This window comes from Populus nigra, chromosome 1 (genome assembly GCF_951802175.1).
Source record: "Populus nigra chromosome 1, ddPopNigr1.1, whole genome shotgun sequence".
Classification (NCBI taxonomy): Eukaryota; Viridiplantae; Streptophyta; class Magnoliopsida; order Malpighiales; family Salicaceae; genus Populus; species Populus nigra.
Genome location: NC_084852.1, coordinates 16,650,447 through 16,666,360, shown reverse-complemented (window position 1 = coordinate 16,666,360; position 15,914 = coordinate 16,650,447). Strand labels below are relative to the sequence as shown.

The following is a 15,914-nucleotide window of genomic DNA, read 5'->3' as shown; positions in this document are numbered from 1 at the left end:
ATTATTATAAATTTTTACTTTTATTTTAAAATTTTCTATAATTATTATGTATTTGATATAAAAATAATAATACTAACAATAAATTGTTAATGAAAACTTGATTTAGATTTGTTTTTATTCTTGAAATTTCTAAATAGATTTTGAACATGATTTTATTATATTTATGATTTTTTTTAGTTTCAATCAAATACAAAATATGAACATATCATTTTGATTTTTTTTGTTAATTTGCTTTAACAATCATAAATAGTATTCACTAGAAAAATATAATGATGATTTTGTCTCTCCACCAAAAAAACTGATACTGCTATTAAAAGCACTAAAATCTTTTCACATAACTCATTTGTTATTATCAAATTGATCAAAAATAAATAAGTTTTTTTTTTATCTTCATTGCACAGTAAAACATTCAAACTAGCATTGGAAGCAAAAAAAAAAATGTCATCGAGGTGCATTTTCATATTTGCAAAATATTTTTTTTATTATTATAATATTATCTAATGGGAAATTTGATATTTGCACAGACATAAAAATAAAAAAAAAATTAAAATACATAATGAAATGACTAAAATAATCTAAAAAGAAAAAAAATCAAGTCAAGAGATTTTTTTATCTTTTTATAATGATTTTGACATTATTATTATTATGAGTTGTGAATTGAAATTCATCGTTTTTTTTTTTGAAATAAAATATTTTTTCTTAAGTTATAATAATTATTTTTTTTAAAAAATTGATCTATTTATTTTTGTTTCCTATTGGTTTTTTGTTTAATTGAATTAAAGGCATACTATCCAATTTAGTTAGGTTTATAACTTGAATCTTTTTTTTTTCCCTTCAAAATACACTTGCAACAAATAAATATTATTTTTTATGCAAACAAAAAAATATTCCAATCCCCTGGTGAAGCAAACGCACCGAGTCAGTCTAGTTTATTGACTATAGAGTATAATTTGATCACCACGGTCCCAGCACCAAAAACAAGATGTAGCCCGTCTCTCTTCTTTCTTTTTTAAATCCTAAAAGGACAGCAGTATTTAGGGCACATATGTTTCTTTTTCTTTTTTCGTTTCTTTTACAAGAAGCGTATATAAAGTCTCTACGAGTTACTAACTAACCTAATTTTTGCAATTTATTAAAACTAATTTATCAGTCATCGTGTCATTATAAATAATTAAATAGTTCATTGGATGATCTTAAACATCTTCAATTTAGCAGTTTTTGCTCCAAAAGTATCTTTTTACATTATAAAATTTCTCTATTTTACCTAATTCTCTTTTCTTAATTTTTTTTAAAAAAACAATGAAAGAAAATAAATTTAAATAAAAAACATGAAATTAAAAAAAATTAAATTATAAGTAAAAATTAAAATATATGAATTAAATATATAATTTCTAAGACTATGATGATTAATTAATTAGTTTTGTTAAAGTATAGAGGTTAAGTTTTATATATATATATCATTTTTAAGGTAACGTTTGTTTACTATCTCGTAATAAAAGAGATGAAGACCGCACACTTCTTAAACATGAGATACAAAAACAGATATATATCTAAAGACAATAATTTTTTATTCCTAAAATATTATTGTAAAAAAACTTTTAATTTCAAAATTTTACAACTAAGGCATGTAAGGATAAAAATAGTTATTATCATAATTTTAAAAACCAATTCAGAATAGACCCATGGCAAAGCTAAGGTCACGGGTTGGGAGAGTTAACTTTAATTTTTTTAAAATAATCAAAACAACATCATTTTGACTAAAAATAATTTCAAGAAAAAAAATCAATGGGTTTTTTAATCAAGTTTTGATCGGGTTTTACCGGTCACGAGTCAAATTGAGTTTTTTATTTAGTGGGTTGGGTCAATCCTTCCTCTATTTTTGAAACCTGGACCAATCTAGACTTCGAATCCTGTGTCGACCCGTCAGGTCGGTCTAAGTTTTATAACTAGGGTTATTTTACTATTATTAATTTGAACATTCAATATAAGCTAAAGTAGAAAAATAATAATATCTAATTATTTTTTAAAATATATAAGTTTGATAATAATATATATAAAGGGTAGTATATTTTTATATATTTTTTATTTTATTTTTTCCACCATCAAACAAACATAATATAAGACAAACACTTTATCTTGTACATTATTACTAAATATAATTTTGTCTCTATGTTTATCTTATACTCTATCATATCTCTTTATTATTTTTAAACAGTAACCAAGCGATATTTCATTATACCATTAAAATTTATAAAGTTTGAATACTTAAAAACCCATGCATATCTTTATATCATATCCCGATATTTGATTTAATATTTCCATACATGTAATTGGTAATTAGAAATATTTTAAAATACCTTTTATATATATATATATATATATATATATATATATATGTAATATTTAGAAATGCTTTAAAAATACAAAAGTATGAAATTCAACACTCGTGAAAACTTCATTAACATAAATGCAACTCTTTTACCCATTGAAAATGTTTTCACAAACACTCATGTAATTAAAATGTGTGACTTAAACATTCTTATCATTATTATAATTTAATGATTTTACAAGAAATTATTACACGAGCTCAATCCATCATCTAAAATCATGAACTAAATTAATAGGACTATTATAAATCATTAAACTTATTCAAATCATCTATTAAATAAATCATATTTGGAACGCAAAGTTTTTCTCATTTAATGGCAGAGCCATAATTATAAAGTAAAATAATTAATAATGAATGTTGACGAATTTAGTAAAATATAAAAATTATATAATTTTGATCCATGATTTTAGATGATGAACCGGGTCTGTGTAATACTTTTTATTATTATTATTTAACTATTTTTTTAATTTTAGTAGGTTATTTTTATTTTTAATACTTAATTCTCCCTCTCTCTCTCTATATATATATATATATAGAGAGAGTGGAATATTAAAATAGTCCCCAAGGAGTGTAGGGTGGTGGCAAAGGGCTTGAGATCTGCACAGCAGGTCTCGAGTTCAAGTCAGGGCGTGCACCCCTTGTAAGAGCTTGGGACAGCCGGGGTTTTACTCACTCACCTGGGCCCACAAAGTGCGCTTTCCGAGGGGTGGGGTTTCCTCCAATAAAAAAAAAAGGAATATTAAAATAATGTTTTAATAGCATGGTATATTCATAGATTAGATTGGAGAATTAGCCTAGTTGGTGGGTTAATGTTTTTCTTGTGTTATCATTTTGAATTTAAATTTTTAAAATAGCTGGAAAAAAAACTTACGAATACATCAATTTAAATATTCATGGTTTACCTAAAAATTGACCAAATAGAGATTTAACTTCTGTGCGCAAAACGGACCTAAACTACCTACACCATTAAAAACAACGGAAAAATTAATCTCTAATTGTAAAATAAGAGTTCGAGAGAGTAAATGAGAGATATATTTTTTTTTCATGTGAACTAGCATTTGTATTTTAATCTTTTATCTTTTTAATTGTATATTGAAATCGTTTAAAAGATAAAAAAGAAATTGATGAAATCATTTGTTAATTTTTATTTAAAAAATTACACTTATTATTTTTAATTTTTTAATGGTCAAGCAGGTTTACTTCCTTCCTTGATTTTTTTAATTCAAATATCAAAGTCAATAATCAAAATAATTTATATATTTATCTGAATTAATGCTCTAAAACAAAAAAAAATGTATTTAAAATTATTTTAAAAAATGATTTAGTCTCAATTAATATGTAAAGTAATTTGAGATTATCCTAATTATCAAATAAAAACAAACTTTAGGAGGACCAATAAATTATAATATATATTAGAATTTATATTATACAATACTCTAAATGGTGTGGGGGAATCACTGTTTCCCCACACACATTTCACTGTGGATTACAACAGTAATCCACAGTGATTCTTCTTCCGATTGTGTTTTTTTTTTTGTGCTAACTTTCCCCTTTTTTTGTTTTTTTTTCAATTTTTTTTTCTACTTTCCTATTTTTTCTTTTTTTTTCATTTATTTTTTTTAAAATTATTTTTATTGATTTTACCTTTTAAATATTGACCTGGTTAAAATTTTTGCTTTATAATTTTTTTTCTTTAAAATACTGTGAATTGTTGCGATGTTTTTCCACATAGTTTTTCTATTTTATCTCTTTATTTTTCAAAATTATATTTGTCGATTTTTTTTTCATATTGAGCTGATTGAGAATTTGGTTTTGTAATTTTTTTCTTTAAAACATTGTTGATTGCTACAGTGTTTCTCCGCATGGTTTTTTTTCTCCAAAATTATCTTTTTTATTTTATTTTTTAATATTAAGCTGGTTAAAATTTACAGTTACAATATATTAGGAAAGCACTGTAACTTTTTTTGAAAATTACTGTTGATTGCTACAGTGTTTTTTCCCACATGGTTTTTTTCTGTTTTTATAATGTTTTTTTCCTAAAATTATCTTTGTCAATTTTATTTTTTAAATATTAAGCTGATTAAGAATTGCAATTACAAGTAAATACAAGTTTTTCTCACAAACACTATGGATTGATACAATTTTTCCTCACATGGTTTTCTTCCCGTTTCTTTTGTGTTTTTCTTTTTTTTGTGATATTTTTTTTCAAAAATTATCTTCGTCGATTTTTTTTTAATATTGAGTTGGTTAGAATTTAACTTTGTAATAAAGCTTAATCATATGGGAAAAACATTGTAGCTTTACTCATAAAACATTGTGGATTGCTACAGTGTCTCTCCGCATGGTTTTTTTTATAATTTTTTTCAAATTATCTTTTTTCATTTTATTTTTTTAATATTGAGTTGTTTGTAAATTATAATTACAAGTCATTACAAATAAGACTAAATCATGTAGGGAAGCACTGTAGCTTTCATTACAAAACACTGTGAATTGCTACAGTGTTTCCAACATGATTTTTTTTTCCCTTTTTTTGGTGTTTGTTTTTTTTTTCTAAAATTATCTATGTCGATTTTTTTTAATATTGAACTGATTAAGAATTTAGCTTTGTAATTTTTTTCTTTAAAACACTGTGAGTTGTTGCAGTGTTTTCCCATGTGATTTTTTTATAATTTTTTCCAAAATTATCTTTGTTAATTTTTTTTTGAATATTGAGTTGGTTAAGAATTATAATTACAATAAAACTAAATCATATGAGGAAAGCATTGTAGTTTTTCTTACAAAACACTGTGGATTGCTACAATATTTCTTTAAGTGGTTTTTTATTTTATTTTATTGGGAAAAGCGCTATAGTTTTCCTTACAAAACATTGTCAATTGCTACAACATTTTTTCTCATGGGTTTTTTTCCTTCCAAAATTATCTTTGTTTTTTTTTAATATTAAGTTGGTAGAGAATTTAGTTTTGTAATTTTTTTCTTTTTATTAACTGAAAAGTTAAATCATGTGGCGAAAGCACTGTATTTTTCCTCACAAAACACGGTAAATTGCTACAAATCATTTTGTCCAGTCTCAGTTTTTGATCACCAACACAAATTTTTTTTCGTCATGAAATATTTGCTCCATCATATTTTTAATTTCTATTACTTATCTAGCGCTGGTTTACAATTATAACGCTATCAAGTATATTTGTTTTATAAGCCCGCAGCAGCACGCGGACATATCATCTCGTACTTTCTGTAATGCGTGTGTGTACGTGCATCAAACACATGAATCCACGTACGTGTTGTTATGACTGTATGGGTGACTTTCTTAGATTTTTTATTTAAAAATACTATTTCGAAGATTATTTGTATAGTGGCTTGTTTATTATTTTGTTAATTTTTTTCATTATAAAATAAAGAAATATTTACATATAAGAGATAAAAGTTTTGGAAAATCAAATTGAAATGAATGACATTTATACTATAGATTGCCACTACAAGTAAAAATATTTTTTGCATTTCAAAAGTGTTTTAAAAAAAATTATTTTATTTTTTTCTTTGTTTAAGATTAATAATTTTTTGTTGATTTTAGATTATTTTTATGCCTTGATTTCAAAAATAATTTTTTAAAAATAAAAAATACTATTTTGATATATTTCTAAATAAAAAATACTTTAAAAAACAACTATAATCACACTCTCAAGCAAACCAAGAAAAGTCCCTCGTAATATATCATATAAAGGACCTTATTCTTTTAAATATAATAAATCAATGCAGTTAATCAATTTTTAAAACCGTTCAAAGTAAAATCTTATTTTGATTAACACTCAAACTAAAAAATCTTTAGTCCTTCGACCAAAACACATTTTGCATGCATGTCATGTAATGTCTGTGGGTATGAAAAATAGACTTTAAGGTACGAAGATTATTTTTTTAAGGTATTAATTGCACTTATTATATCTTTATTATATCTGCTACATGATTAAAACAATGAAACTTCAAGATATAACAAAGTCTTAAATTTATAGATAACAATTTCAATAAATTTATTAAAAAAATCTAGTTTATTTGTAATAAACATAAATAAAGAATTTGAAGAGAAAAATTATGGAGAGAAGAAGGTTGCAATTTGGCAGGAGGTATCATGCATAATAATTAGATTAATTAATTTTAAAAATTTAATTAATTAATTCAAATAATAATAATAATAATAATTTATGTTACATAATGCAAAATGCCAAGTGCCATGTATATATTTATACCTTTCTTTTTTTTTCCTTTCATTTTTCTTTTCTATCCCGTGAAATATATTTTTGTCCTCATTGTTACTGGCTTTTAATTTTATCATTTAAATCAAGTTTATAATTTTTTTTCAATAATAATAACAATAATTTCAATTTTGTCCTTCTTCTTTTGATATGTATATTTTTTAATTTTGCCCTTTTATCAAAATTTTAATGGTTTTCAATTTTATCTTTCAAATCAAGTTTATGGTTTTTGTTTTTTCAATAATAGTAACAGTAGTAGTAATGATGCTAATAAAAAAATAATATTAATATTATTTATGAAAATAATAATGATAATATTAGTAGTAGTAGTAGTAGTAGCACAACAACAATAATGATGATGATACTAATAATATAATAATGATGATAATAATGGTGGTAGTGACAGTAGTAATAATAATAATAATAGTTTGTTACAATAATAATAGTAATAATTGCAATGATAGTAAAAAGAATAGTTATGATATTAGTATTAGCAGTAGTAATGATAATGATAATAATAATAATAATAATAATAATAATAATAAGAAGAAGAAGAAGAAATATTAATGATAATAATAGTGATAATAATAACAATAACAATAGTTATAGTAGTAGTAGTAGTAATAGTGATGGTAATAGTGAAAATAGTAAAAATGCTAATAGAATTTCTAATAACAATAATAATGGTAACGGTAGTGATAGTAATAATAAAAATAATAATAGCATCAACAACAACAATAGTGGCAGTAGTAGTGGTAGTAGTAGTAGTAATAATAATAATAATAATAATAATAATAATAATAATAATTATTATTATTATTATTAATAGTAGTAATAGTAAAAATAATGATGATGACGACAACAACAACAGTAGTAGTGGTGATAAATATGATAATTCATCATTCAATGTTAGGTTTGGTAGGGATTGAGTTTCATCATTTTTCTATATTTGATACTTTCAATCCAATAACCTGGATCACAAGTTTAAAAAGTTGATGTGACTTTACATCATTTGTTTTTTTTGCCTTGTTCTTTTTTTCGTGATCTCATTGTTTAAGATTAGTTATTTTTTAAAAAAATAAATTAATAAAAGGCTTTGTTGTTTTTTAAAGTTTTTTTTATCTGGTTAACCTGATTTCATAACTTGACCACAAGTTTTATGGGTTAATACAAGTTAACTAACATCTTATTACCTATCTTAAATGTCATAGATTTCATAACTTGACCACAGGTTTTATGGGTTAATACAAGTTAACTAACATCTTATTATCTATCTTAAATATCTATGACGCTACCTCGAATTGACTCGATCCTCTTTTTTTTTTTATCCAATTGCATATTTTTTTTTCAAGTTATCATGTTTTTTTTGTGTGTTTACTATTATTGTCAGTTTTTTTTCATTTAATTAAAATAAAATCAATTTGTTAAACCCAGTTAAAATATAATTCAAGACATTTGTTTTTTCTATTTATTTGAAGTTCGTTTACAATGTCTTAAACATTGTTTTTTTTCCGCAGAAAAAAATACGGACCCGCTATGTAATTGGTGCCCAAGTGACACTTTATTTCTTGAAAGACACATTACATTTTGCAAAACGTCGTACTTCAATTGATTGCCACAAAAAGAAGTGTCTCCACTTTCTTCGCGGTCTCTGCACGATCATTATATATGGCCACCATGCTTAGCAGCATAAAGTCCAAAAATAATTCTCCACGGATATATTCTATGATTTGACTTTCAATTGCAAAAGCTTCTATTATTGTATGATTCACTTGATCCGAATGTTTAATCTAAGTAATGCAATAATTGAAAACATTCATTTTTCATTATAAAAAGTCATATTAAAAAAAATATCTTACATAATTTTTTTATGATATTTGATAATTAATAATTTAGAAAATAAAATAATAGTATAATAATCATAAAGATGTGTTGAGCTTTTGATAAAGTAATAGAGGTGATAGTGATAATTATAATAGTAAACAATAATGTTGATCATGATGATAAGTTTTATAAGTAATATTTAAAATAATTTGATAATCTTTATAAGTGAATTATTGTCTATAAAAATATTTTATATTAACTAGTATTTTTGGTAAAATATTTATAAGAAACAATTAAAAAAATTTAGATAAATATTTCTCCGTAAAATGTTCTTCACACAAATAAAATATCTGACCTGTTATTTATTATTTATTATTTTTATTTTTTAATATTTAGTTTATTAGACATTGGACTTTCTTAATTTATTGTGGTTTGCTTTCTATATGATTATCCCAGTCTCATGACTCATGTTTCAGGTTTTGCTAACTCAGGTTTTTTTTTAAGTAATATTTTTTTCAATTTCATCATTTAATATTAAGTTGAATAGGAATCAAGCTTCATAATTTGTTTTAGTTTACTTTCTATTATATTATTTCAATTTTATGATCCAGATCATGAATTTTGTGGATTAACCTGAGTTAACTCAGGTCATTTTATTGTGTCCTTTTCTTAGATTGATTTTTTTTCTCCATTTTTATTATTCAATAATAAGTTGATTGTGAATTATGCTTCATAATTTTGTTTCAATTTGCTTTATATAATAGTTATCATAGTCTCATGACTCGAGTTATAAGTTTAGCTATGTAACCCTTTTTTACCATAATCCGTTTTTCAGTTTGTTTTTTATAAGATTATCTCAATTTTATGGCTTGAATCATGAGTTTAGAGGGTTAACCCGGGTTGATTCAGATTGCTTTTATATCTTTTTTTAATTGATCTCTATTTCAATTTTATTTTTCAATATTAGGTTAATTGAGAATTGGACTTCATAACTTGTTTCAGTTTGTTTTTTATGAGGTTATCCTGATCTCACGACTCAGGTTGTGGATTTAGAAGGTTAACTCGTGTTGATTCATGTCAATTTTTTTATTTTTAATTGATATTTTATTCAATTTTATTTTTCAAAATTTGAATTAATTGAAAATTAAATTTTATAATTTATTTTTATTATTTTATACGGGAGTTGGCCCGAATTGATCTATATATTGCCATCTCAATATTGTTTTTTAAAAACATTATCTTAAATTTTTTAAAATTAAATTATATTTTTATCAGTTATTTAAATTAAAATTATTTTTAAACTTATTGATTTAATAAGGTAGCATTGATTCAGCTTCCAAATAATTTTTTTTTATTATAAAAATATTAACAATACTTAAACATTTGTTTTTTATGAAGTATAGCACGAATGTAGTTAGCACTAAAATTCCAACCATTTATTTTTTGTTAATTTCAAAAAGGTTCAGACATTACCGGGAGCTCCATAGGACAGCGGGCCCTCGTGTTTATGGGGTAACTTTTCTTTAACTTAGGAAAATCACACGGTCAATTTTAGCCAATGGATTCGGCAGGTTGCCACATGGCATAAATCCAAGACACAAGAACTAGCAATTATTACATGGAAGCCAAAAGTAATGAAAAGAAGAAGAAGAAGAAAGAAAAGAGATAAAGCCATGATTGATTGGTCTTCCAATGTTTTATTACCCATTTGATAGATAAGAGGTTTATTATATGTTAAAATCTTTAAAAATTAAATGAATTTATAATTATAAAAAATATTAAAACAATTAATTATATCTATTAGGATCTCATTTATTAAAAAAAAATTATAATATAAAAAAATTAAGAAACTCTAATAGAAAAAAATTACACTACTCTAACAAAAGACTAAAAAAAAAACCTAATAATATTAAATATACAAATAAAAATAGAAAAAATAAAATTTATAAACTAAAAAAATAAAATAAAAATAATTAAGAAAATCTCTTATTTTTATAAACCTCTGGTGTTACCTTGTGTCTATCCAAATAAGCGTTTTGCTAACTAAAATTTACTAGATATCGCATTATCACATCTATCATTTAAAACTTCTCATATTTAGCTTCAGATTTTGACATACTTGTATTTTCAATATATCTCTAAAAAAATACAATGATAAATCAAGAAAAAAATAATTATTGAATAATTAAAAAACAATTAATGAATTTAAAATGCGAGACAATTGAGAAATTAATGCTTGGTTTCACCTTCTATAATAAAAAAAAATCATTATTTCTATGGTTTTTAAATCACATAGTAATTTAAATTTTCATGACTATTTTGTCAATTAATCTATTTATTTTAACCCATTTTATTACCATTCTTAAAATAAATTTCTCCAAGCCATTCTATGTCATTTTTTTTTATGGAAATTACTTCAATTATTTTTTTTTGTCAAATATACTTTTAATTAAATTTATTTTTAACAAATTTTTATGAAAATAAATTTTGAGTCAAATCTAAAGTTCAAGTCACTCTTTAGTATTTTTGCAGCTCATAGAAACATGTTGATATTGAAATATTTTGTAAACTCTAGATCAATATGGGGATATTATTTTTTGATTTGGGATTTTTTTTTGTTTTTGAAATCTAGTAAGCAACTAGATCCATGTGGGTACATTTTAAATTGTAGAGGTCAAATTAGAAATTTTAATAAATTAGAAGGAGTAAAATATTAGTTTAAGTTTATACATAGAAAAAAACCAGACAGGACAGGGCAGCTCTTCAGGATCGGTAACCTCCAAAAGGCCAAAACAGCGCATGTATCATCATTATCAGCAGCATCATCCTCGTTTCCAATTATTTGTTTTTCTCTATCCCTTTTGTAATATAAAAAACTCAAAAGTCCCTTTCTTGATTAAACGAAGAAGCGAATCCAGTCTTCTTTGCAAAACCCTTTTCTCCATTTGCTCAATTTCACTTCATCATTTCATTTATCAAGAAACCACAAAGAATCAACAAATACCAAGAAACTTTTTTTTTTGTTGCTTTGGTGGTGATGGGCAAGTTACATGAAAGATTTGCTGGGTTTATCAATAATAGATGGCTAGTTTTTGTGGCTGCAATGTGGATACAATCTTGTGCAGGGATCGGTTATTTATTTGGTAGCATATCACCAGTTATAAAGAGTTCTTTGAACTACAATCAAAGGCAGCTTGCAAGTTTAGGTGTGGCTAAAGATCTTGGTGATAGTGTTGGTTTCTTGGCTGGTAGCTTATCAGAAATCTTGCCTTTATGGGGTGCTTTGTTAGTTGGTGCTGTGCAGAATCTTGTTGGATATGGTTGGGTTTGGCTTGTGGTAACAGGCAGAGCTCCTGTTTTGCCTCTATGGGCTGTGAGTATCTATTGACCTTTTGACTTTTATCATGGTTTAAAGTTGATGATTTGTTTGGTCCGTTTATGTAAAATTTGGAACTTTTTGATACTTTACGTTGCTGGTAAAGGATCTTCTGCATTCAATTTTTTTTACTCCTATGGTGGATTGTTGTGGTTGCAAATCTAGCTTTGATTTTGACTTTATCTCTGTTTTTGTTGAAGATCTCTGTTATTGCAAGTTAATGCTTTCAAGTTTTTAGTTTTTATGTTTCATCTGTTCAAGTCGGTCTCCCAGATATTTATGATATTTGATAAAATTCTACAGCAATGGATCGTTCCTCTTCCTTTTTTTTTGTTGTGTTTTTCTTTATCCTAATGTTGCATGCATCAGAGTGGTCTATAAATTTTTTCAAGGGTTTAGTATTGAAGTTGAAAGTATCTTTCATTTCGTCTTTTTTGCCTTGAATGTTCGATAAATGTCCGGTGCAGTATTTTTTCTTGATATTTTCTTCTTCTTTCTTCACATGGTAATTTTGTTCTTCTTGTTTAATCCTCCTGTGCCTACCATGGTATGATTCTTTCAATAGATCTATCAATCACTGAATAGACAAAGCGAGTTATGTTCTGAGGGAGGATGTTATGGTTTTAGAATTTATTGTGTGATTTTAATGGATTTGGGGGCATATCCTTTCATGCTCGCAACAATCATGTGGGGTTTTGATTTGCGGGACCAAATTATGCAAAATGCATATGACCTATAGACCAGGACACATGTGTGCTTTGCCACAAGTTAAATTTCTTGAATTTGATTGGTCGGAAGTATCATGGCATTTGCTGGCAATTAGCTGTTGCCAAACCAAAAGGCAAGCGGTGGTTTAGTTTAAATACGCATGTTGGTTTCTTGGAAGACGTATATAAACGTGATCTCAATACATTTTGGAAAAATATCTTATAGAAATCTCAGATTTACTGTAGAATTTAAAGTTGAATCGGGTTCTACATGTTCTGGACCAGCTTAATTAATCATACCATGATAAAATTAAACTTGCTTCACAGGATGTGTGTTTTCCCACTGTCAGATTTCATCTCTTAGGAGAGGGATGGTATGGTGACAAGAATCAATATAGAAAGATGATTTTACTGAAGATCTAGGAGGAGTTATTTGACATAGAATTCTGAAACAAAATGAGATGTCATAAATGTTTTAATTAACACTTAACTTAGTGATACTGTTTTGAGTGGATTCCCTGCTTCTAATAGGCCTGTATGTGGTTGCAATATGAATATATTCATTGGAATCAGGCTGATGCATTCTTGGTTGCCATAATCTCTTCTGCTATTCCTGTCTATTAGAGTAACTTTTCCCTTATGAAACTTTCATCCTATCATGTGCATGCATTTTTGGTCCAAAGATTTAATGAAACCTTACAGTGCTTGCCTGGGATAAGTTGCTAACTTGTATAATTGTGCAGATGTGCATTCTTATATTTATAGGGAACAATGGTGAAACCTACTTCAACACAGCTGCTCTAGTTTCTTGCGTGCAAAACTTTCCAAAAAGCCGTGGCCCTGTTGTGGGAATTCTAAAAGGCTTTGCTGGATTAAGTGGTGCAATTTTGACCCAAATATATGCAACGATCCATTCCCCTGATCACGCATCTCTCATTTTTATGGTTGCGGTTGGGCCAGCAATGGTAGTCATTGCTTTGATGTTCATTGTCAGACCTGTTGGAGGTCACAGACAAGTCAGAGCATCTGATGGCACAAGTTTCACACTTGTATATAGTGTCTGTCTTCTACTGGCTGCATATTTAATGGGGGTTATGCTTCTTGAAGATCTAGTTGATTTAAGTCACACCGTGGTTATAATTTTTACAGTAGTTTTATTCATCCTCCTCTTGATTCCTATTGTGATTCCTGTGTCATTGAGTTTTTTCCTTGATCCAAGAGATCCAGTAGAACAGCCTCTTCTACCTGAGACATCGAAACAAGAACCTGGAAAATCTGGGCAGGAGACTCCTGAGGTAATATTCAGTGAGGTTGAAGATGAAAAACCCAAGGAAGTAGACTTGCTACCAGCATCAGAGAGGCAAAAACGGATTGCACAGTTGCAAGCAAAACTGTTCCAAGCAGCTGCAGAAGGAGCAGTGAGGGTCAAGAGGAGGAGAGGTCCACACAGGGGCGAGGATTTCACCTTGATGCAAGCATTGATCAAGGCAGACTTCTGGCTTATTTTTTTCTCACTTTTATTGGGATCTGGATCTGGACTGACAGTGATTGATAATCTTGGTCAGATGAGCCAGTCTCTAGGGTATGATAATACACATATATTTGTGTCCATGATTAGCATTTGGAACTTCCTTGGCCGTGTTGGCGGGGGTTACTTCTCTGAGATTATTGTCAGGTAAAAACTGATTTCTTGTCTCCTCTATGCTGGATGGATTTTAGTGCAAGTCTTGATATCGACTCATTCCTCTCCCTTGTCTAACTAATATCATTCAGGGACTATGCTTATCCAAGGCCAGTGGCAATGGCCATTGCCCAACTTGTCATGGCAGTTGGGCATGTCTTCTTCGCATTTGGATGGCCCGGGGCATTGCACATTGGTACTCTGCTGATTGGACTTGGCTACGGGGCTCATTGGGCAATTGTGCCAGCTGCTGCCTCAGAGTTGTTTGGTTTGAAAAAATTTGGGGCTTTGTACAATTTCCTCACTCTGGCAAATCCAGCAGGTTCACTTGTCTTTTCCGGTCTAATTGCTAGCAGCATATATGATCGTGAAGCTGAAAAGCAAGCTCATGGAAACAATTACCTCGTTCAGAACTCAGGGTCAATTTTTTCAGGCATGTTGGGTCTGAATGAACCGCTAAAGTGTGAAGGTTCCATATGCTACTTCCTTACTTCTCTGATCATGTCAGCATTTTGCGTTGTCGCGTTTGTCTTAAGCACGATTCTTGTTTATCGGACAAAGATTGTCTATGCAAACCTCTATGGAAAATCACGGAGTTGACTTGCACAAGAGAACTAAAGCAGGCATTTATAGCTAGACGACATCCAGTTATGACAGTTTTTTGTGTTTTCAGAGAAAGGTTTTGATGGGATTTCTTCATATTTGTGTATTCACGTTGCCAGAGAGCTGGCTGAGTCAAGCTCCCTACAGTAAACTCTCAAGTAAATACTGCCTGGACGTTATTCTTGGAATGTAGCAATTACTGTATATTTTTTTCTATCTGTTTGAACATTCACAATGGTGATTTTTTGGCAATGAAGTCGGTTTTGTTCATCAAGTTTTTCTTCTTTACGGATACACAATATTTGCTGTTTCAAATAGAGTTGGCCATACATATTATTCCCATCTGGTTTGGAAAAGGAGAATGCTTTTGATTCTAAACCAGTTTTATCACAAGGTTAGTACTAGGTGGCCTGACTTTAACTTGTGCTGCTACATGGATGGTGAAATTTCATTACATCCATTGTTGTCTTGAGAATTATGTCTCAAGGTCTTGTTTTGTAAAGGTGTATCCCAGATTTTACAGCCTTCTATTCGCAATCTTGACGTGGATGCAATGCGGAAAGGACTGTGCAAAGAATCTCACACACTTATAAATCTTATTTTTATAAGTAATGTTTAAAATATCAATACTATATGTGATTTAAAAATATAGAATTGTCATTAAACATTACTAGTGATATGTCAAAAACTGACAGCTCAATGACTAATTTTAACGAAAAGGGGAAGAATTAGGGAAAGTTATTGGTGCTTGGGAGAGGCCACTGCACTTGGGTGGCGTATGCGACTATGCGGGCCTCTAACATCTACTTCCTTCTTCTTCTTTCTTCTTTCTTTTTTTCATCTTATCCTGTATGTTTGATAAAAAATAAATTATTTTCTGATATTTGATAGTATAATAAAAAATAAATTGGAAAATATTTTCCAGTATTTGGTTATGTCATGGAAAATAAGCTGGAAAATAACTTATTAATGTTTTATTTTTCTCAAATTTATTTTTTAAATTTTTCTTTGACTGGAAAGTGTTTTTCGTTGATCAACTTTTCTAATGGCAAACAAACATAGAAAAATTTGAAAAATTATTTTCAAA

General features: G+C 27.6%; 1 protein-coding gene across 1 annotated transcript; it reads left to right on the top strand.

The window, feature by feature from the left end:
* Nucleotides 1-11,217: 11,217 nt before the first annotated feature.
* Nucleotides 11,218-15,101, top strand: LOC133680932 (protein NUCLEAR FUSION DEFECTIVE 4-like). Its single transcript, XM_062103981.1, has 3 exons — nt 11,218-11,833; nt 13,287-14,218; nt 14,317-15,101. The coding sequence occupies exons 1-3, from the start codon at nt 11,498-11,500 to the stop codon at nt 14,822-14,824; spliced, it is 1,776 nt and encodes a 591-aa protein (XP_061959965.1). The 5' UTR covers nt 11,218-11,497; the 3' UTR covers nt 14,825-15,101.
* Nucleotides 15,102-15,914: the final 813 nt, after the last annotated feature.

Coding starts and splice junctions, on each gene's coding strand:
- LOC133680932 (XM_062103981.1), top strand. CDS start 11,498: ATGGGCAAGTTACATGAAAGATTTGCTGGGTTTATCAATAATAGATGG. Junction 11,834..13,286: donor CTGTTTTGCCTCTATGGGCT/GTGAGTATCTAT, acceptor ATAATTGTGCAG/ATGTGCATTCTTATATTTAT. Junction 14,219..14,316: donor TTCTCTGAGATTATTGTCAG/GTAAAAACTGAT, acceptor AATATCATTCAG/GGACTATGCTTATCCAAGGC.